General features: G+C 33.8%; 1 protein-coding gene across 1 annotated transcript in view; it reads left to right on the top strand.

Moving 5' to 3' along the window:
- The window catches only part of LOC139512765 (chitin synthase chs-2-like), a 93816-nt gene that overhangs the window by 54092 nt on the left and 15354 nt on the right, over positions 1–24370 (top strand). Inside the window, exons 24-32 of the mRNA XM_071300652.1 lie at positions 113–250; positions 608–720; positions 2766–2868; positions 3945–4098; positions 4760–4939; positions 8905–9040; positions 16298–16498; positions 16647–16874; positions 17969–18914. Coding sequence (XP_071156753.1) covers positions 113–250; positions 608–720; positions 2766–2868; positions 3945–4098; positions 4760–4939; positions 8905–9040; positions 16298–16498; positions 16647–16874; positions 17969–18914 — 2199 coding nt within the window. The remainder of the gene's footprint in view (positions 1–112; positions 251–607; positions 721–2765; positions 2869–3944; positions 4099–4759; positions 4940–8904; positions 9041–16297; positions 16499–16646; positions 16875–17968; positions 18915–24370) is intronic.

Raw genomic sequence — 24370 nt, 5'->3', positions numbered from 1 at the left:
TTTTTTCTTTTTTTCAATTACAGGGGCAAAATAATGGCTCTTACCATGAACTCTTATTTATTATTTATATTTTTTATGTCTCAAGGGTAAAAGCTGTTTTATTTATTAATAGGTTAAACAACGATGAATCAAAACATACAGGCACTGATAGATCAAAAATGAAGAAGATACCTCCAATGATATATGCTTGTGCCACAATGTGGCATGAAAACAGATTAGAAATGGTGCAGATATTAAAGTCTCTATATAGGTATTATGTTATTAAGAAATCTATGGTACTGCCTTGGTTGTATTAAATAATATCATATATAAAATAGTTTACAGGCACGCTAATGTAGTTTATCATGTATGTTGAATTTTTTAACTGAGTGAGTGAAAAAATTATAGAAAAAATAATTGTTTATATATATAAATAAGAAGATGTGGTATGACTGCCAATGACTCAACTATCCACAAGAGACCAAAATGACACAGAAATTAACAACTATAGACCACTGTATGGCCTTCAACATTGAGCAAAGCCCATACCGCATAGTCAGCTATAAAAGGCTATGGAAAGGAGTTATATGTTATACATTGTATATCCTATGTTATATTGTATGTTCAGAGTTGATATGGACCAGTTTATAAGAAAACAGGCTGTTGATTTGTTCAGAGAACAACACCCAGAACAAGCAGAAGATCTAGATCCAGAGGACTTTGAATACTATGAATTTCAAGGTGTGATTTTTAAGCATCATATAATTTAATTAATTAATAAACTTGAATTTCAAAATTTACATTAAATTTCTTCACAGATATTTAATGTAAGATCTTATATTTATACCCCTGCTTTAAAAAAGGGGGGTATACTGTTTTACCTCTGTCTGTCAGTCCGTCCGTCAGTCAGTCCGTCAGTCCGTCCCATGAAACTTTCGTCACATTTTTCTCAGGAACTACACATCTACACTTTCTGTAATTTGGTATCAACATTTATATATGTTAGCCATACCGTGTGATGCATTTTCAGATTTATCACTTGACAACTTCCTGTTTACCGAACACTTGTTTGATTTTACACATGATAGCCAAGTTGAAAATTTTCGTCACATTTTTCTCAGGAACTACAATACAAGGATTTCTGAAATTTGGTTTCAGGATTTATATAAGTCAGCTATACCGTGTGATGCGTTTTCAGATTCATCACTCGACAACTTCCTGTTTAACGAACACTTGTATGATTTTACACATGATAGCCAAGTTGAAAATTTTCGTCACATTTTTCTCAGGAACTACAATACAAGGATTTCTGAAATTTGGTTTCAGGATTTATATAAGTCAGCTATACTGTGTGATGCGTTTTCAGATTCATCACTCGACAACTTCCTGTTTACCGAACACTTGTATGATTTTACATATGATAGCCAAGTTGAAAATTTTCGTCACATTTTTCTCAGGAACTACAATACAAGGATTTCTGAAATTTGGTTTCAGGATTTATATAAGTCAGCTATACCGTGTGATGCGTTTTCAGATTCATCACTCGACAACTTCCTGTTTACCGAACACTTGTATGATTTTACACCTGATAGCCAAGTTGAAAATTTTCGTCACATTTTTCTCAGGAACTACAATACAAGGATTTCTGAAATTTGGTTTCAGGATTTATATAAGTCAGCTATACCATGTGATGCGTTTTCGGATTCATCACTCGACAACTTCCTGTTTACCGAACACTTGCATATTTTTACACTATTAATATTATCCAGATTCATCACTCGACAACTTCCTGTTTACCGAACACTTGCATATTTTTACACTATTAATATTATCCACTTGCGGCGGGGGTATCATCAGTGAGCAGTAGCTCGCAGTTTCACTTGTTGATACTTTATTGTAAAAATTATGAAAAATTTGCTTTTTACTTTAGTAAGAAAATTGTTTTTGTGATAATATCCAAACATGAGTATTGTCGCCAAGTATGAAACATTAAGAATAAAAAGATAAAAAAGACACATACATCAATATTACATGTGGCCAATTTAACTTTAAAACATACATATACAATTATAAGAAGATATTATATGATGGCCAATGATAAAAATTTCTACCAGAGACCCTATGATGTAAATGGTTAGCAACTAAAGGTCACTGAACAACCTCAAAAAATGAACATAAGCCATACTGTATACTATCAAGCTTTAAATGCCTAATAATTACAAAAGTATATCATTTAAAATGAGAAGATTTATATACATAACAACTAGAGGCTCTAAAGAGCCTGTGTCGCTCAACTTTGTCTGTGTGAATATTAAACAAAGGAAGCAGATGGAAAATTGTTAAAAATTGGCTATAAAGGACTATAACTCCTTAGGGGTCAATTGACCATTTCGGTCATGTTGACTTATTTGTATATCTGATGACGCCGGGCGCCGGACACCGAACACCGGACGGGCCAGGTGAGCTAATAAAAGGAAAACAAACATGATTTACAACTATAACAAATACCTACTGAATAAGAGGTTCTTGACTTGGAACAGACACATACAATGTCGTAACAGCACAACATAAATAAGAACAAACTACAAAAAATAAGTCTACATTAAATTGTTCTTCTTTCTTGCTTTTGTCCAAGTTTTGTGATATATTTATTGTGGTTAGCTTTAAATAATTTAGTTGCAAATATTATATCTATTATGTTTTAAATGTATTTTTTAATGGAATGGACTTGAGAACACTCACATTTTTTATTCAAATTAATTTCCTATCTGAATCCTCACTTTTAGCACATATTCTATTTGATGATGCATTTGAATTTGATGATGATGAAGATAGAGTACCTAATGTCTTTGTGAAACTGTTTATGGAGGTGATGCAGGAAGCTGCAAAGTAAGTTCATAATTTGACTTGAAAAATGAATCAAATTTTAACCTTGATTTTGTTTAATTGTTTTTTCTTTTCAAAATAAATGTATATCAGATACCATATGTATCAGGGAAGCCTTAACAATGGTTATGTAGGATTAAAAAGCGTTAAAACAACTGAATTTCTAAATTTTGGAGGGATGAAAAGGTGGTGCATATAATATATGGCTAAATACGATAAAATTATGGTAATTGTTAGTTTCCCACACTCTACCATGTCATCTTTCACTCACAGATTTCATTCTTTAATAGACGATGACTCCAAAACATCCTTTCTGGAAGACAGCTGCTTTAAATCAAACTTAATCATTTTATTGATTAAGTATAAAAAAGATGATGTGGTATGATTGCCAATGAGACAACTATCCACAAAAGACCAAAATGACACAACATAACAATTATAGGTCACCGTACGGCCTTCAACAATAAGCAAAGCCCATACCGCATATAGTCAGCTATAAAAGGCCCCTATAAGGCAATGTAAAACAATTCAAGCGAGAAAACTAACGGCCTTATTTATGTAAAAAAATTAATGAAAAACAAATATGTAACACATAAACAAACGACAACCACAGAATTACAGCCTCCTGACTTGGGACAGGCACATACATAAATAATGTGGCAGGGTTAAACATGTTAGCGTGATCTCAACCCTTCCCTAACCTACCTGGGACAGTGGTATAACAGTTCAACATAAGAACGAACTATAAAAATCAGTTGAAAAAGGCTTAACTCATCAGATAGACAAAACATAAAAGTGGACGTGGCCGGGTACTTATACATCCCGGTACAAAAGGCACAATGAACAGATCTGAGAGTACTCGCAGTTATCTGACAGCTAGTTCAAAGCCATTAACAACTAATAAAAAAACATGCCTCTAAGACTAAGCAATCAATCCATACACATCCAACATACAATGGATTTAGTGTAAAGACGTCATAAACAGCCAGAGAAAAACATGACCTTGTGCAATGCCAAGTTACAGGTATCGACAGATTGCAGATCCACGAAAATGTATACCATGTTATCAAATTTTATAGTGCCATCCATCATAAGGAGATCAAACTGGCTACTCCTATGAAGATCCCCTCCCCATATGGTGCACAACTTGTTTTTGATCTTCCTGGGGAAAACATGATGTATGTCCATCTCAAAGATAAGAACAAAATACGACACAGGAAAAGATGGTCACAGGTATGTAAGATAAAGATATTGACAGATTATATGTATGTTTTTTTGATTATTTTCTTTTATAAGAGGTCTGCTCCCATGCTCAACTTTGTGTATTTTAAAATAAAACCTTGCATCTGTGGGGGCATCACTTTGTCTAGTTGGTAAATAAAAATTAAACACATAAAACAATACTTCATCCTTTTAATAAGCTTTGGATTTTCATATATTTGGATCTTGAGCATCACTGAAGAGACTGAGATATGAGGGAGGGGGGGGGGGGGGGGGGGGAGGGGGTCCTGATTCCGAAATCCCGGGTTTAAAAACATGAGATCAAGAGTTCTTGAATATAAATAATTTAAATCCTGTCATCCCGAAAATTCGTAAAAAAATTCCCAGATCCCGAAAGGGTCAATCCCGAAATCCCCAGCTTAAAAACAAATTCCAAAGTCCAGATAAAGGTGCTGTCCCCCCTCAGATATCAAATTGTTTAAGATAAGATATAATGTATATGTACTAATTGCTGGGATATCGTATTATTAAAGATAAGATTGATATTGTAGGTGATGTATATGTACTATTTGCTGGGATATCGTATTATTAAAGATAAGATTGATATTGTAGGTAATGTATATGTACTATTTGCTGGGATATCGTATTATTAAAGATAAGATTGATATTGTAGGTAATGTATATGTACTATTTGCTGGGATATCGTATTATTAAAGAGTGTCAAGAGAGGGTGCTTGGTGCCTTAGCAGATGATAGAATCAGTGAATTGGCAACATGGGATTACAACAATGCACCTGGCAGAGTTGGCAAGAGTCAGATTTTCAATATATTAGACGATGAAGTGTTGTATAGGGTGAGGATACAATTGTTATAACCATATTTAAAATTACTGAAAAAACTTATATTATCTATTCCAGTTTATTATATGAATAGAAGCTTATGTCCTTAAAAAGTTGTATAGTAATATTCCATAAATATAAATCTGAAATTGAATTGTGGAGGTCCTGAATTAAAGATAATTCTAATTTTTTTCTTTCTAGAGGTCCTGAAAGATTTTGGAGGACCTTTATTATAGGTATACTCTACCTCAAAGAAAGAACATGGGGTGTTTATAAAGTGATGCATTTGTCTGCCCATTAGTCAATCTGTCACACAATTTTGGTTTCCAGATGACAATGAAAGTATCACTTGATTACCAAATTAATAATCTTTTAAATTTGAAAAAAAATGTAATGTACCATGAAACACAATGTTATAACATCTTAATGATTGTGAAGGTAAAAGGTCTACCATGTATACTGAGCCAAAAAAGTTTAGCAACACTTTTTTTTTATAAATTTTTTTTTGTTGTTTTTGGAAAAAAATATTTAACATCATTGATATTATCCTTAGTTTTACCTGTAATTTAAAACAGTCATACTTTTTTCCTGCTGATTGATTTCGCGCCAATTCAGCTTTGCATGTGTAAATGATGTTTTACCTTCTGTACCTGTACTTTTAAAACGATATTAAAAACTTCTTTTTCACTTACGTTCAGAAACACACCATCGGTATGAAAAACACAAACACCTTTGAAAAAATTGCATGGGGCGTCAACCAGGCCTCCCCGAAAATGACAGTCAGAAAGGTCTTGAAATGGTTGATGCTGGAATGAGGGTTGCTGACATCATGGCTCGATTTAATGTGCAAAAGGCAACAGTTTAGAGACTAACAAACAGATATCGACACATTACAACTGCACAGGATAGGTCAATATCTCGTAGACAAAAAAAACTATCGTCAAGGGAGGAGCGCTTCCTTCGCTTTAAATCAACACGTGACAAGTTTTTTCCGGCTAAAAAAGTAGTGCATTGACTACTAGAAGCTGCTGATGTGCCTGCCAATCCTTCGTTTGGGCACTTAGGGCATGGCTGAGAAATTGATTTTGAGAAACACTATACTCATTTACGCATTTTGACCCTCCCGCGCTCCATACAAAGAAAATCCTAATGAATGTGAGTGATTAACATTCATGTTGCTTCTGACATATCATAATTCCAATTTTTTATCATTAAAATTATATGTTTGTTATGATTTTGTAATAATATAAATTTTCACATTTTTGTTGCTAAACTTTTTTGGCTCAGTATAGTTTAGAAGGAAAATAAAGAAACTGAAGAAGGCCATTGACTGAAACGTCTTATAGAATGATTCATTACTATTTGAAACAAGAATTTATTTAATTTTGACATTAGCAGAATGTGACTTTTTGAAAACTCCTTTTTAGCTCACCTGGCCCAATGGGCCAAGTGAGCTTTTCCCATCACTTGGCGTCCAGCTTCGTCCTGCGTTAAATTTTACAAAAATCTTCTCCTCTGAAACTACTGGGCCAAATTAAACCAAACTTGGCCACAATCATCATTGGGGTATCTTGTTTAAAAAATGTGTCTGGTGACCTGGCCAATCAACCAAGATGGCTGCCATGGCTAAAAATAGAACATAGGGGTAAAATGCAGTTTTTGGCTTATAACTCAAAAACCAAAGCATTTAGAGCAAATCTGACGTGGCTTAAAATTGTTTATCAGGTCAACATCTATTTGCTTTGAAATTTTCAGATGAATCGGACAACCCGTTGTTGGGTTGCTGCACCTGAATTGGTAATTTTAAGGAAATTTTGATGTTTTTGGTTATTATCTTGAATATTATTATAGATAGAGATAAACTGTAAACAGCAATAATGTTCAGCAAAGTCAGATTTACAAATAAGTTAACATGACCAGAATGGTAAATTGACCCCTTTAGGAGTTATTGCCCTTTATAGTAAATTTTTAACTGTTTTTCGTAAATCTTAGTAATCTTTTACAAAAATCTTCTTCTCTGAAACTACTTGGCCAAAATAATCCAAACTTGGCCACAATCATCTTTGGGGTATTTAGTTTATAAAATGTGTCCTGTGACCCAGCCATCCAACCAAGATGGCCGCCATGGCTAAAAATAGAACATAGGGGTAAAATGCAGTTTTTGGCTTATAACTCAAAAACCAAAGCATTTAGAGCAAATCTGACAGTGTTGAAATTGTTTATCAGGTGAAGATCTATATGCCATGAAATTTTGAGATGAATCGTACAACCTGATGTTGGGTTGCTGCCCCTGAATTGGTAATTTTAAGGAAATTTCGCTGTTTTTGGTTATTATCTAGAATATTATTATAGATAGAGATAAACTGTAAACTGTAATAATGTTCAGCAAAGTAAGATTAATAAATAAGCCAACACGACCATTTAACATGACCCAAATGGTCAGTTGACCCCTTTAGGAGTTATTGCTCTTTATAGTCAATTTTTAACCATTTTTCATAATCTTAGTTATCTTTTACAACAATCTTTTCCTCTTAAACTACTGGGCCAAATTAATCCAAACTTGGCCACAATCATCTTTGGGGTATCTTGTTTAATAAATGTGTCTGGTGACCTGGCCATCCCACCAAGATGGCTGCCACGGCTAAAAATAGAACATAGGGGTAAAATGAAGATTTGGGTTATAACTCAAAAACCAAAGCATCAAGAGAAAATCTGACATGAAGAAAAATTGTTTATCAGGTCAAGATCTATCTGCCCTGATATTTTCAGATAAATCGGGCAACCCGATGTTGGGTTGCTGCACCTGAATTGGTAATTTTAAGGAAATTTTGCGGTTTTTATGCCCCACCTATGATAGTAGAGGGGTATTATGTTTTCTGGTCTGTGCCTCCGTTCGTCCATTGTCTGTGCATCCGTTCGTCCGTGTGTCGTACCGTCCGTTCGTCCGTTCGCTTCAGGTTAAAGTTTTTGGTCAAGGTAGTTTTTGATGAAGTTGAAGTCCAATCAACTTGAAACTTAGTACACATGTTACCCATTATATGATCTAACTAATTTTAATGCCATATTATAGTTTTGATCCCAATTTCAAGGTCCACTGAACATATAAAATTATAGTGCGAAGTTCAGGTTAAAGTTTTGTGGTTTTTGATGAAGTTAAAGTTACATCAACTTGAAACTTAGTACACATGTTCCCTATAATATAATCTTTCTAATTTTAATTCCAAATTATAGTTTTGATCCCAATTTCACGGTCCACTGAACATAGAAAATGATAGTGCGAGTGGGGCATCTGTGTACTATGGACACATTCTTGTTGGTTATTATCTTTAATATTATTATAGATAGAGATAAATTGTAAAAAGCAATAATGTTCAGCAAAGTAAGATTTACAAATAAGTCAACATGACTGAAATGGTCAATTGACCCCCTAAGGAGTTATTGTCCTTTACAGTCAATTTTTAACAATTTTCCACTGAAACTACTGGGCCAAGTCCATTATAGATAGAGATAACTGTAAGCAGCAAAAATGTTCTGTAAAGTAAGATGTACAAACACATCACCATCATCAAAACACAATTTTGTGATGAATCCATCTGCGTCCTTTGTTTAATATTCACATAGACCAAGGTGATAGCTATAGTTTATTTGGTGCTGTCTTCTGACTCACATGATAATCACCAAAACACAATTTTCTGATGAATTTATCTGTGTCCATTGTTAAATATGCACATAGACCAAAGTGAGCGACACAGGCTCTTGAGGCTCTAGTTATTAGGTGCTGACTCATTAGTATAGTTGTATGGGATTTAGTGCAATGTTTAGACCAATGGGAAGCTCAGTAGTAATGTTATATTGAATGTGATACAAGTTTTACTATGAGTCATCAGTTTTATCATGTCAAATTGTTATATTAAAAACCCTGGTATTTAATCAAATTGATGATGAAAGTTGGTGTAATAAATATGAACCTTCCTTTCAGGCAGAGAATACCTTTATCCTTGCCTTAGATGGAGATGTGGATTTTACACCTAAAGCTGTCAGACTACTGGTGGATAGAATGCAGAAAAATGAAGAACTAGGTGCTGCATGTGGACGTATTCATCCTATAGGAAAAGGTAACTAGTCAACAATCATTTAATTTTGTGGTTACAGCTGTATTAAGATTTTCACCATATTGGATACCTCCATATTATTTACTCGGGTTTATAAATTTAAGTGACATAGATAATTTTCTGGACTACTTACATTAGTCTTTTGGATGGAAAGCATGTAACCAATATAAATCATGATAATCAATAACAACATCATATAGATGTGCGACTCATTTCATAGAAAATCTAACAAGAAAAAATTGTTGTTAGTTATGAAAAATTCATTGTTACATATGTTGAATTATATTCTTTCAGATTTTCTTGTGAAAATAGCCCCTGCTTGTTATTCTAAAAAAACCTGATGCCAAATGTTGTGAACTAGTACACATTTGTGTTTAGGGCTAGCTGATCCTGCCTCTGTGTTTGGGATTTTCTCACTGTGTTGAAGACACATTGGTGGCCTTTGGCCCTTTTTTACCCTTTGATTGGGTTTTGTTGTTGACACATTCCCTATTTCCATTCTCAATTTTACTAAATAAACACCCATACCAGGGAACTCCATGGATGAAAAATTGAACGATGGAGAAACTTTCACCATCATAAACCGTATCTGCGCCGTACAGTGTAGCGCTATCGAAAGTATTTCATCCCTCCACATAAGCATGATAAGGATAGGTGAACATGCTCATTCATTGCTTATTTAAATTATATTTATTTGAATTTTCATTTATAAATACTATATAGAAATATATATATTTTCAATAATTGCCGTTTGTAACCCTTCAAAGGCCTAGCCCAAATGCTCCCTCCCTTTCCCTTAGTCGAGAATGACCAATAGCTATCACGAAGGTCCCTATGTAGTTTTCTTTCTATTTTTGGTAATTGTTATGGGGTGGAAATTCATGTGGAGCTTATTTTTCATGGACACTGTCAAATTCAGAAGTCATGAACCCATTACCGGTATGGCTGGTTTGCAGCAACGACAAAACAAGTCTTACGGGTTATGTAAAAGGTTAAAAAGATTTGTAAAGAAAACGTTGTCAAATGAAAATGTTTTTAAACAGATTTTTGTGACAAAAATGTCGGTTATTGATTTGGGGATGCGGGCGGGTGGGCGGGCGGCAATCAAATGTTGTCCGTGCATTAAACTCATGAACCGTTCAATCAAAGCTTTTAAAATTTTAATATGTTGTTACTGACAACTAAATGAAGGTCAAGTTCAATAATAGCGATTTTGACTTTTACCGTTTAGGAGTTATGGTTCTTGAAAGATTGAAAAATGGTGTTTCCAGTTGTGTCCGTGCATTTTCTGATGAACCATTCAACCAAAGCTTTTCAAATTTTAATATGTTGTTACTGATGACAAAATAGAGGTCAAGTTAAATAATGACGATTTTGACTTTTTCCGTTCAGGAGTTATGGTTCTTGAAAGATCTTAAAATGGTGTTTCCAGTCGTGTCCGTGCATGTACGCATGAACTGTTCTACCAAAGCTTCCCAAATTTAAATATGTTGTTACTGATGACAAAATAGAGGTCAAGTTAAATAATTACGATTTTTACTTTTACCGTTCAGGAGTTATAGTTCTTGTAAGATCTTAAAATGGTGTTTCCATTCACGTTGTTGCATTTACTCACGAACCATTCAACCAAAGCTTTTTAAATTTTGATATGTTGATATTGATGACAAAATGGAGGTCAAATTTGATATTGACGATTTTCACTTTCACCAATCATCAGTAATGGTTCTTGTGATATTGCCAGGACACAAATAAATGTTAATAAATCCGGTTTGCTGTCGTTGTGACAGCCTCTTGTTAATGACTTTATCTAGCAAATCGATGCTATGCAACGTGCATCTTTCGAGTCTGAATAGAAACCGGAAAAGCGGATGTATCAATTTGATTGTAAACTACGAAATGAATTCTGAATTACAATACGATATTTCTTTACAGGAAATATTAAAAGTTTTTTACTTTTGAGCTTACCGGGCCCGAAGGGCCAAGTGAGCTTTTCCCATCACTTGGTCCGAGAACACAATTAATTCGTAGTGCATTTCTTTTAGAACATAAATGCAAATAAAAAAAATCCCACCTGCGCTTTCTCAAAGAAACTTTTACAGTGTGTTGTACTACTTTTGGGACAAATTATATCAATTTAATAGAAAACTTCATCGCCTCTAACTCAAAATATGGACAATTTTATGTTTAGGGCTTCTTGAAATCTTTTGACAGCTTCCGAAGTGCTCATTTTCAACCTTTTTCAGCTGGACCAAATCACTACTTTCCTTTAAAATTCTGGACCCAAATTATTTTACAGTGTAATTTCATCCCCCTACTTGCAATTTGAGGCATTGAACATGGAGAAATAAATTTGGAAGGGGTATAAAAATTAATGGCAAGTAACCCACTGTCAACACTAGGGACTATATTTGTGAACAACGAAAATCAAGGGACGACAATGGTGGTCTCGGACCTAATAGGGTAGAAAGAGTTGACAAATCTTCAAAAAACTTGGTATGAACAAAGCTAAATGTATTATAACACTGCTTACAAAGTTTCATGACAATAGGATGTATATTATAGACATTAAGTTAAGTTCTATACTCATCTTTGCGTGTAAAATTTTGACGTTAAAATTGAAAAATTTCAACTATCAACATTTGGGGCTTTAAAAATTAAAATATTGCAAAAAAATACTTTTTAAATGCCTTAATATATAACTTATCATGTACTAAAAGCAATAGAGTACTCATTTGATTTATCAGACTTGGCATAATTATTCAAAAGTCAAATTTATATAAGCCTGCGCCTAAAAATTTAGGTTTTTCAATGAAGGGGGGGGGGGGGCCTTACATGAAGATGTAATATTTTCCAGCAATTTTAAATTTGTGAAGCTTTTTGGTTATAAATAATCCTTACATATGTATTCAAAGTACTGTAAATGGAAAGAAAAGTTACAAATAACATATCATATTAGTTTAAAAGGGTCTTAGGCCAAGTAAGACTGGAAAAAATTTAGGGTCAATTTAGGCTGTGCCACATATTTACATTAAAAAATGCATATTGAGGCTATAAAAAATAAAAATTTGTGTCTTTTTTATCATTTCTATACTCATGTGACATGATACAACAAATCTGAGCACAAAAAGACTCTTGCAATTAACTTTTCTTACAAGCAGTATGGGCTGAAACAAAGATTTTTGCCTTTTTAGGGAAAAACTTGCATGCAATTTATTCTCAACAGGCTTATATTTAAACCACTTGCTATCCTACAGAAGAAAAAAAATATATTATGTGAAATGGAAGAGGTACAATAGACATTGTAAAGTGCATTTGATACAAATTTAGTGAGGTCTCTAATATGGACATCAAATTTTATATACCAAGCTCCCCACTATTGACTTCATCCAAACAAGGCATTAGACAAGGGTCATTTATACAACACATTTTGCACATTTTATCTGAGATAAACTTCTTTTCTGTAGATTCAGAGTTCACAAATAAGTAAAAGAAGCAGATAAAGGCATAGAAACACAAATATTGACACATAAAAACCTGTCAGATAGAAAGTCAGGATGCCATTTATGCATCAATATTGAAAAAGTTATAAAATGTCTATTTTGACCATAAAATACCAAAATTGGTCGTTTTTGCAGAAATACTATAAAATAAAAGTTTAAATCCTTTAGTTTCATGCTATCTGACAAGTTGACACCATCAAATCATTTAGGGAAGTTGCCAGAGTACAAATTCTATATTTACAGATTTCACCTCTTAGGTCCGAGAACACAATTCGTAGTGCATTTCTTTCAGAACATAAATGCAAATAAAAAAAATCCCACCTGCGCTTTCTCAAAGAAACTTTTACAGTGTGTTGTACTACTTTTGGGACAAATTATATCAATTTTATAGAAAACTTCATCGCCTCTAACTCAAAATATGGACAATTTTATGTTTAGGGCTTCTTGAAATCTTTTGACAGCTGTGAAGTGCTCATTTTCAACCTTTTTCAGCTGGACCAAATCACTACTTTCCTTTAAAATTCTGGACCCAAATTATTTTACAGTGTAATTTCATCCCCCTACTTGCAATTTGAGGCATTGAACATGGAGAAATAAATTTGGAAGGGGTATAAAAATTAATGGCAAGTAACCCACTGTCAACACTAGGGACTATATTTGTGAACAACGAAAATCAAGGGACGACAATGGTGGTCTCGGACCACTTGGCGTCCGTCGTCTGCGTCCTGCGTCCGTCGTCGTTATTTTTTACAAAAATCTTCTCCTCTGAAACTACTGAACCAATTCCAACCAAACTTCATCTGATTGATTCCTAGGGTATCTAGAATAAAGTTTGTGTTTCAATTCCCATTTCATAAAAAAACATGGCCGCCATGGCTAAAAATAGAACATAGGGGTAAAATGTAGTTTTTGGCTTATAACTCAAAAACCAAAGCATTTAGAGCAAATCTGACATGGGGGTAAATTTGTTTATCAGGTCAAGATCTATCTGCCCTGCAATTTTCAGATGAATCAGACAACCCATTGTTGGGTTGCTGCCCCTAAATTGGTAATTTTAAGGAAATTTTACTGCTTTTGGTTATTATCTTGAATATTATTATAGATGGAGATAAACTGTAAACAGCAATAATGTTCAGAAAAGTAAGATTTACAAATAAGTCAACATGGCCAAAATGGTTAGTTGACCCCTTTAGGAGTTATTGCCCTTTATAGTCAATTTTTGACCATTTTTTCGTAAATCTTAGTAATCTTTTACAAAAATCTTCTCCTCTGAAACTAGTGGGCCAAATTAATCCAAACTTGGCCACAATCATTTTTTGGGTATTTAGTTTAAAATCTGTGTTCAGTGACATGGCCATCCAAGCAAGAAGGCTGCCACGGCTAAAATAGAACATAGGGGTAAAATGCAGTTTTTGGCTTATAACTCAAAAACCAAAGCATCAAGAGCAAATCTGACCAGATGTAAATTTGTTTATCAGGTCAAGATCTATCTGCCCTGAAATTTTCAGATAAATAGGACAACCTGTTGTTGGGTTGCTGCACCTGCATTGGTAATTTTCAGGATATTTTGCTGTTTTTGGTTATTACCAGTATCTTGAATACTATTATAGATAGAGATAAACTGTAAACAGCAATATTGTTCAGCAAAGTAAGATTTACAAATAAGTCAACATTACCGAAATGGTCAGTTGACCCCCTAAGGAGTTATTGTCCTTTATAGTCAATTTTTAACAATTTTCATAAAGTTTGTAAATTTTTACTAACATTTTCCTCTGAATCTACTGGGCCAAGTTCATTATAGATGGAGATAATTGTAAGCAGCAACAATGTTCAGTAAAGTAAGATTTACAAACACATCACCATTACCAAAACACAATTTTGTCATGAATCTTTCTGCTTCCTTTGTTTACTTGAATATTCACATAGACCAAGGTGAGCGACACAGGCTCTTTAGAGCCTCTAGTTAACTTTTAAAGTAATTCTACATTATCGTTACAATACAGCAGTACTCGAGTTATTTGAGATGAAATAATAATTACTGTTTTACGTCTTATTTTGAACTTCTTAAAAAGGGGGATGCTGTTTGCGTAAAAAAAAAAGCACATGTTCTGTTCTACTTGTAAAACCAGCAGAGGGGGTGTTAAGTGTTACCCTTGTATGTACCTCTGTAAGTCTACATATGTATGTCCAAAAATTAGTTTCCTTTCTCTTCCAGTCTCATTGGCTTTAGTTTGCCTCAACCAAATGTTATGAAACTTATATGTAATGCTTAGTACCCTCAAACACATATCTAGTTTGAGTTTAGGTGGTGTCAATTGTACAGTTCTCAAGTTATGTCCCTTTATAACTCTAAATGCGAGCAGGTGCGTCACATGGATACATTCTCCATTTATTTAGAATTTAGGCTGTTGGGTAAAGTACCAGTATTTTTAGCTCACCTGGCCCAAAGGGCCAAGTGAGCTTTTCTCAGCACTTGGCGTCCGGCGTCCGGCGTCTGTCGTCCGTCGTCGTCTGGCGTCGTTAACTTTTACAAATATCTTCTCCTCTGAAACTACTGGGCCAAATTAAACCAAACTTGGCCACAATCATTATTGGGGTATCTAGTTTAAAAAATGTGTCCGGTGACCCAGCCAACCAACCAAGATGGCCGCCATGGCTAAAAATAGAACATAGGAGTAAAATGCAGTTTTTGGCTTATAACTCAAAAACCAAAGCATTTAGAGCAAATCTGACATGGGGTAAAATTGTTTATCAGGTCAAGATCCATCTGCCCTGAAATTTTCAGATGAATCAGACAACCCGTTGTTGGGTTGCTGTCCCTGAATTGGTAATTTTAAAGAACATTTTGCTGTTTTTGGTTATTATCTTGAATATTATTATAGATAGAGATAAACTGTAAACAGCAATAATGTTCAGCAAAGTAAGATTTACAAATAAGTCAACATGACCGAAATGGTCAGTTGACCCCTTTAGGCGTTATTGCCCTTTATAGTCAATTTGTAACCATTTTTCGTAAATCTTAGTTATCTTTTACAAAAATCTTCTCCTCTGAAACTACTTGGCCAAATTAATCCAAACTTGGCCACAATCATCTTTGGGGTATCTTCTTTAAAAAAATGTGTCCGGTGACCCAGCCATCGAACCAAGATGGCCACCACGGCTAAAAATAGAACATAGGGGTAAAATGCAGTTTTTGGCTTATAACTCAAAAACCAAAGCATAAAGAGCAAATCTGACATGGGGTAAAATTGTTTATCAGGTCAAGATCTATCTGCCCTGAAATTTTCAGATGAATCGGACAACCCATTGTTGGGTTGCTGCCCCTGAATTGGTAATTTTAAGGAAATTTTGCTGTTTTTGGTTATTATCTTAAATATTATTATAGATAGAGATAAACTGTAAACAGCAATAATGTTCAGCAAAGTAAGATTTACAAATGGTCAACATTTGGAAATGGTCAATTGACCCCCTAAGGAGTTATTGTCCTTTATAGTCAATTTTTTACAATTTTCATAAAATTTGTAAATTTTAACTAGCATTTTCCACTGAAACTACTGGGCCAAGTTCATTATAGATAGAGATACTTGTAAGCAGCAAGAATGTTCATTAAAGTAAGATGTACAAACCCATCACCATCACCAAAACACAATTTTGTCATGAATCCATCTGCTTCCTTTGTTTAATATTCACATAGACCAAGGTGAGCGACACAGGCTCTTTAGAGCCTCTAGTTTTTTTATTGAATACATCTTTTTTTCAGGCCCCATGGTATGGTACCAAAAGTTTGAGTATGCTGTTGCTCATTGGTTACAGAAATCAACAGAGCATGTCCTAGGCTGTGTGCTGTGTAGTCCTGGATGCTTTAGTTTGTTCAGAGGTTCTGCTTTAATGGATGACAATATCATGAGAAAGTATACCATCAAACCAACAGAGGCTTCACATCATCTTATGTACGATCAAGGTATGGAACTTCATATCTGTTAAAACACACATCAGCCTGGATAATCTCTTTACCATTACAAATGAAAAGAGCTGAATAATCTATCTATGAAATGTTGGTTTACGGTAAATTGTTTATGAAAACTTACTTCTTTATCTTTTTAATTAAGGTGAAGACAGGTGGCTTTGTACTTTACTGTTACAACAGGGATATAGAGTAGATTATGCTGCTGCCTCAGATGCCTATACGTATGCACCTGAAGGATTTGGTGAATTCTTTAACCAACGTAGACGCTGGATGCCTTCAACCATTGCTAATATTATGGACTTGCTGGCTGATGCAAGTAATACAGTGTCTATAAACAACAACATCAGTTGGCTATACATGTTTTATCAAGGTTTGTATGTTTAATAAAGGCAACAGTAGTATACCCCTGTTCAATAGTCATAAATGGATTAAGTTAGGGGGAGGGTTGGGATCCCACTAACATGTTTAACCCTGCCACATTATTTATGTATGTGCCTGTCCCAAGTCAGGAACCTGTAATTCAGTGGTTGTCGATTGTTTATGTGTTACATATTTGTTTTTCATTCATTTTTTTACATAAATAAGGCCGTTAGTTTTTCTCGTTTGTATTGGTTTACATTGTCTTATCGGGGCCTTTTATAGCTTACTATATGCGGTATGGGCTTTGCTCATTGTTGAAGGGCCGTATGGTGACCTATAATTGTTAATGTTTGTGTCATTTTGGTCTTTTGTGGATAGTTGTCTCATTGGCAATCATACCACATCTTCATTTTTATAAGTAAAAAACAAATCTGGGTTACAAACCAAAACTGAGGGAAACACATTAACTATAAGAGAAAAACAATGAAACAACATAAAACACTGAACTGCTACAAATGCCAACATACATAGAAACAGACTTAGATAACACCTGCCATATTCCTGACTTGGTTCAGGAAATTTAGAAAAAAAATGGTGTGTTGAATTTGATTTTATGGCTAGCTTAAACTCCCACTTATATGGCATTGTAAAGAATACAAAAAACAAGATACCGGTACTGTCAATTGACAATTTTTTTCTTATATATATAATAATTATTTTTTTTTTATAATTTCACAATTAAGTTAGAAGTTAAAAAGAAAACTAAATGATAGAATTAAACCAGTAAGATTATATATGAGACAATGACTAAACACATGTTCATTATCATATGAACTTTTTAAGATTATACCTTAAACTATGATTTTGACTGAGATAGTGTGAAACCAGTACAATTTCTCCAGTTAAAGATTTTAGTCAAGGTAATTAAATTAAGGTATCATTAACTTGTACACATGGTTCCGCAAATTGACAAAAAATATCATAAGGAATAAAAGAGCTACATTTCCACATTTAGGTGTTCTACAAATACATTTATTTGTTCAAGGTGTCTATAGCTAAGAGGTGTATAATAATGCCAGTAATATATAATGTATTATCTTTCAGCTGCATTAATGGTGTCAACTTTAATTGGACCTTCCACTGTTATAATGATGATTGCTGGGTCCTATTTAACTGTGTTTAAATTAGACCTTCTGACATCCTATGCCATAGCCCTTACACCAGCATTCGTTTACACTATACTTTGCTTCACAGTGAAAACAAAATACCAGATCATGGTAGCAGAAATCTTAAGTGCCGTATATTCCTTTATAATGATGGTGGTATTTGTTGGTTGTATAATTACAGCTGTCAGGGAAAGTCCGTTTCATCCTAGTGTTATCTTTTTATGCGCAATGGTTTTCATTTTCTTGTTTGCTGCAGTCTTACATCCCTGGGAATTCAGCTGTATCATATACGGAGCTCTCTACTTCCTGTGTGTGCCCAGTGGGTTTTTACTTCTTGTCATTTACTCTCTGGTTAACATGAACATAGTTTCTTGGGGAACCAGAGAAGTTCCCAAAAAGAAAACAAAGGCTGAGAAAGAGGAAGAAGAGAAAAAAAGGATAGAAAAAGAAGAAAAGAAGAAACAGGGTTGGTTTAGTAGATTCATGCCAAAGTTTCAGTTACAAGATCTAAAGGGATTGATGGACATGACCAGAAAGGAAGACAAAAGTGTTGTTCTTTTAGAACAAATGAACAAAAATATGGAAATGTTTATGAAGTTACAAGGTAAAAGTGGAGCTGTACTAGAAGAAGTTAAAGTGGATGAAATAAAGCCTCCAAAACAAAGAAAATCAGTCACATTTGCTGGAGGTAGGTCAGATTCCGACTCAGATGAAGAAGAGAAAGAAAAACGAACAAAAGAAGATGAATATATTTATCAAAAAGAGAAGAAACTGAGAAATGATCTCAAAAATCCCAAATGGTTAGAGCTTAAAGAATTTCAAGTTGGACACACAATGCAGATGAATAAAGAGGAATTAGATTTCTGGCATAGTTTTATCGAAAAGTAAGTTTTTTTGGGGGGTAGTGTTTTTTTTTACCGAGTCACATTTTTCTCTCTCACTTAAACAAATTATGACATTTTTTCACTAAATCCATTGGATGTTGGATGTGTACTGATTGATAATTTGAGTACTCTCAGATCTGTACTTAGTGTCTTTTTGTTGTTGGGATGTACAAGTACATGGGCACTTCTACTTGTAATTGTAATATTTGTATTTTTATCCATCTGATGAGTTAAGCCTTTTTCAACTGATTTTTATAGTTATATCTTATGTTGTACTGTTACACCACTGTCCCAGGTTAGGGGAGAGTTGGGATTCCACTAACATGTTTAACCCCACCGCATTCTGTATACATGTGTCTATCCCAAGTCAGGAGCCTGTAATTCAGTGTTTGTCATTTGTTTATGTGTTACATATTTGTTTATCTTCCATTTTTATACTCCTGTTTACTGGACATATTAGGGTCCTTCCGTCCCTCTGTCTGTCCATCTTCAACATGTGGGACATTAATTCAAAATACTTTAACCAATATGCATAAAACTAAGGTGAATTGTTTATATCTATTGACATGAGCTCTCTTTAATTTTTTTAGAAATTTCGGATTTACCGCTTCTGAGTTTTGGGGTTTTAGGGGTGATTTTCCAATTTTCTGACAATAACTGAAGAATGCTTTTATCAACTTGCAAGGAGTTTTGGTGAATTGTTTGTATCTATTGCCATGAGCTCCCTTTTCATTTTTACAAATTTAGATTTTATGTTTCAGAGTTACAGGGTTTTATTCATAAAAAAGGGGTGATTTTCCAGTTTTCAGACAATAACTTAAAAATGCTTTAAGCAATTCCTATGAATCTTTGATCAATTCGCCTTTTCAGAATCTAGAGGACTATAGGTAATCTCATTGTTCGTACTTCAAAATGAAAATAACATTATGTCATTGGTTGAATTTCTATTGCTGATCAAGTTCTAAAACAATCACAACGTTATGGTGTACGCTTTTGGAAATATTAGCCAGAATGCATTAGATTCTGAAACAGTGCATTGTTTATATCTGTTGATGTAAGCTCCCTTTCAAATTTTATAAATTTTACATTTTACATTTTTGAGTTATGGGGTTTTATTCATTAAACTAGAGGCTCTAAAGAGCCTGTGTCGCTCACCTTGGTATATGTGAATATTAAACAAAGGACGCAGAAAGATTCATGAAAAATTGTGTTTTGGTGATGGTGCAGTGTTTGTACATCTTACTTTACTGAACATTCTTGCTGCTTACAATTATCTTTATCTATAATGAACTTGGCCAAGTAGTTTCAGTGGAAAATGTTAGTAAAAATTAACAAATTTTATGAAAATTTTAAAAAATTGACTATAAAGGACAATAACTCCTTAGGGGGTCAATTGACCATTTCAGTCACATTGACTTATTTGTAAATCTTACTTTTCTGAACATTATTGCTGTTTACAGATTATCTCTATCTATAATAGTATTCAAGATAATAACAAAAAACAGCAAAATTTCCTTAAAATTACCAATTCAGGGGCAGCAACCTAACAACCAGTTGTCCAATTCATCTGAAAATTTTAGAGCAGATAGATCTGGACTTGATAAACAATTTCTTCCACTGTCAGATTTGCTCTAAATGCTTTGGTTTTTAAGTTATAAGCCCAAAACTGCATTTTACCCCTATGTTCTATTTTTAGCCATGGCAGCCATCTTGGTTGGTTGGCTGGGTCACTGGACACAATTTTAAAACTAGATACCCCAATGATGATTGTGGCCAAGTTTGCTTTTATTTGGCCCAGTAGTTTCAGAGGAGAAGATTTTTGTAAAATATAACTAAGATTTACGAAAAAAATGGTTAAAAATTGACTATAAAGGACAATAACTCCTAAAGGGGTCAACTGACCATTTTGGACCTGTTGACTTATTTGTAAATCTTACTTTGCTAAACATTTTTTTTATTTACAGTTTATCTCTATCTATAATAATATTCAAGAAAATAACCAAAAATAGCAAAAATTTCCTTAAAATGACCAATTCAGGGGCAGCAACCTAACAAAGGGTTGTCCGATTCATCTGAAAATTTCAGGACAGTTAGATCTTGACCTAATAAACAACTTTCATCCTTGTCAGATTTGCTCTAATTGCTTTGGTTTTTGAGTTATAAGCCAAAAACTGCATTTTACCCCTATGTTCTATTTTTAGCCATGGCGGCCATCTTGGTTGGTTGTGCGGGTCACCGGACACAATTTTTAAACTAGATACCCTAATTATGATTTTGGCCATATTTGGTTAAATTTGTCCCAGTAGTTTCAGAGGAGAAGATTTTTGTAAAAGATAACTAAGATTTACGAAAAATGGTTAAAAATTGACTTTAAAGGGCAATAACTCCTAAAGGGGTCAACTGACCATTTAGGACCTGCTGACTTATTTGTAAATCTTACTTTGTTTAACATTTTTTTTATTTACAGTTTATCTCTATCTATAATAATATTCAAGATAATAACCAAAAACAGCAAAAATTTTCTTAAAATTACCAATTCAGGGGCAGCAACCTAACAACGGGTTGTCCTATTCATCTGAAAATTTCAGGGCAGTTAGATCTTGACCTGATAAACAATTTTACCCCTGTCAGATTTGCTCTAAATGCTTTGGTTTTTGAGTTATAAGCCAAAAACTGCATTTTACCCCCATGTTCTATTTTTAGCCATGGCGGCCATCTTGGTTGGTTGGCGGGGTCACCGAACACAATTTTTAAACTAGATACCCCAATGATGATTGTAACCAAGTTTGGTTGAAATTAGCCCAGTAGTTTCAGTGGAGAAGAATTTTGTAAAAGTTAACGACGGACGACGACGACGGACGACGGACGATGGACGACGGACGCCGGACGCCGGACGCCAAGTGATGAGAAAAGCTCACTTGGCCCTTCGGGCCAGGTGAGCTAAAAAGGGGGGATTTTCCACAACTCAAAAATGCTTTCAGCATTTCTCATGAAACTTTGGTTAATTATTAACAGTAATTGATGTAATCTCCCTACTGATTTTCATAAATTTCAAATATGACATTGAGAAGAAATTGAACTTTATTTTTTTAAAGTCTGACAACAGATTTACTAAGTATTGCACAACAGCACAGTGTATTGCACAACAGCAAGAAATCTTTAATTGAATATAAATTCAATTCAAATAACCAATTTCAAGTTTTTGACTACATTTATTCAGAAATCTATAATAGGTCAAATATTAGATTAAAATCCAAATTCAGACCTGTATCAAGCCTGAATATTGTGTACATTTTTGCCGCAACTGATCAGGGTAACTGGTTTGACCTCTGTAGGGGTATCCAGCTGCACTCAGCAAAGCAGTTTATTTGTACATAAATGAGGCTGTTAGTTTACTCATTTGAATTGTTTTACATTGTCATTTCAGGGCTTTTTATAGCTGACTATGGGGTATGGGCTTTGCTCATTGTTGAAGGCTGTACAGTGATCTATAATTGTTAATTTCTGTGTCATTTGGTCTCTTGTGGAGAGCTGTCTTATTGGAAATCATACCACATCTTCATTTTTATATTACATAGTTATTTGACGCTACCAATAAAAAAATTTTTTTTTTTAAAATTTAACACTTTAAGGTATGGGTGAAATATGCCATCACAATATTTTTTTTTCTCGTCTGCTTGACCAGAATATTAGATATTGCATGAGCTTGCAAGCTTATGAGTGCAATATATGTTCTACAGGGGACAATGTTCCCCAATATTCATGCAATAACCCTTTTATTGTATAGCAATATAATATTTGTAAGTAAAAATTGGTTTATACTAAGATTTTTTGTTGATGACGTCATGAATTTTGAAGATGTACTTCACTAGTGCAATATTAGAATTTATTGCAAGCTAACTTTTGGTTACCTTCTGTGGAAAATATTATATTGCTATGCAATAATGTAGGGTTTTGGCATGAATATTGGAAAATATTGTACGAGCTTGCGAGTGCAATATATGTTCTACAAGGGACAATATTCCCAAATATTCATGCAATAACCATTTATTGTATGGCAATATAATAGAAATAGAATTTGAAAGTAAAAATTGGTTTAAAATAAGATTTTGTCATTGATGACGCCATGAGTTTTGAAGATTTATTGCACTAGTGCAATATTAGAATTTATTATATTATAATTTATTGCACGCTAACTTTTGGTTACTTTCTGTGGGAAATATTATATTGCTATGCAGTAATTGTTTTTATTGAATTTTGGATCATTATATTTGTTTAGAAAAAAACCATAAAGTCTAAATAGGATCAGATGAAAATTTAGGTTAACTTGAACTGAATTTACAGTCCTACGGTTAACACGAGTTTGGTTGTGCATAAAGTGAGGATTGAATAATCAACTCATAACTACTCAATCAGTGTTAATTTTTTGGGGTATTTTCTCTTGTACAGGCGGAAGAAAAACATCGAAATAAATGAAAATTAAAAAGAAATTTATATTTTCTAAAATCTCTTGTTTTCAAGAATGATCAACTTTATCAACCTAAAATCCCAATAAGAATTAAGATCGATTGGAAATTTTTCTCAGCTAAAAACTACATGAAAATAGAAATTACTCTTTCTGCTAAAAACTCGGCTCGAAACAGGTTTATATAGCTCGCTAAAAGCTCGCATTCACCTTGTTTTATAGCCTTGTAGAAATACAGCTGATATTTAAAGACACTAAAACGTTATTATTAATGAATATTATACTGAACGACTTTAGAAACGCAACACTCATTTTTAGGCAGTTAAGCTGCCTTATGCGAGCACCCTGGCTTTGTGTTCTACCCTAAAAATGCTGAAATATGTGCCATTGTTATTATCTAGCTGGATATTATGTTATTTATAACTTATTGGACAGTTTTTTCATACTTTTAGTTCTGGTTTAAAAAATATATGACCAAAAAAACCTTAAATGATCATTGATTTTCCCAAAAGTTTTGAAGTTGCACATAGGAAGTAGAGCACATTAAGAATCATTATGTAGTTTATTATCCCCTGAGCTTTTTGCTAAGATGTCAAAGAACAAATGTATGAAATATTTAATCGCCGAAAATCTCTAAAGACAAGTAGTTTATATTTCCCAAATGGAAGAAGTCGTAGGAATATTGTTTGTCGTCAATACGTAGTCAACTACGTCAGTAGTCTATTAAAATAAGTTCAACTGTTCACGCTGTTGGCGGCAATTTTGAATTAGAAGATGAAATCGTATCTTTTCAATTTGGACGCAGGGGTTCAAATTAGCGGTTGTCCGAGATCTGCGACCTCCCACTTTTACAGTCGGACTATCTACTTGGTTACTAGCTACGCCCGACATGCCCGAGGGACCTTGAAAGAAAATAAAAAAATTGATTTGCAGTCTCCTAATAGATCGATCTCAACTTATTTTCATCATTATTTTTCATGACAGAGATGTT

The sequence above is a fragment of the Mytilus edulis genome, chromosome 2 (assembly GCF_963676685.1).
Source record: "Mytilus edulis chromosome 2, xbMytEdul2.2, whole genome shotgun sequence".
Lineage (NCBI taxonomy): Eukaryota > Metazoa > Mollusca > Bivalvia > Mytilida > Mytilidae > Mytilus > Mytilus edulis.
This window is presented reverse-complemented; position numbering and strand designations above follow the sequence as displayed.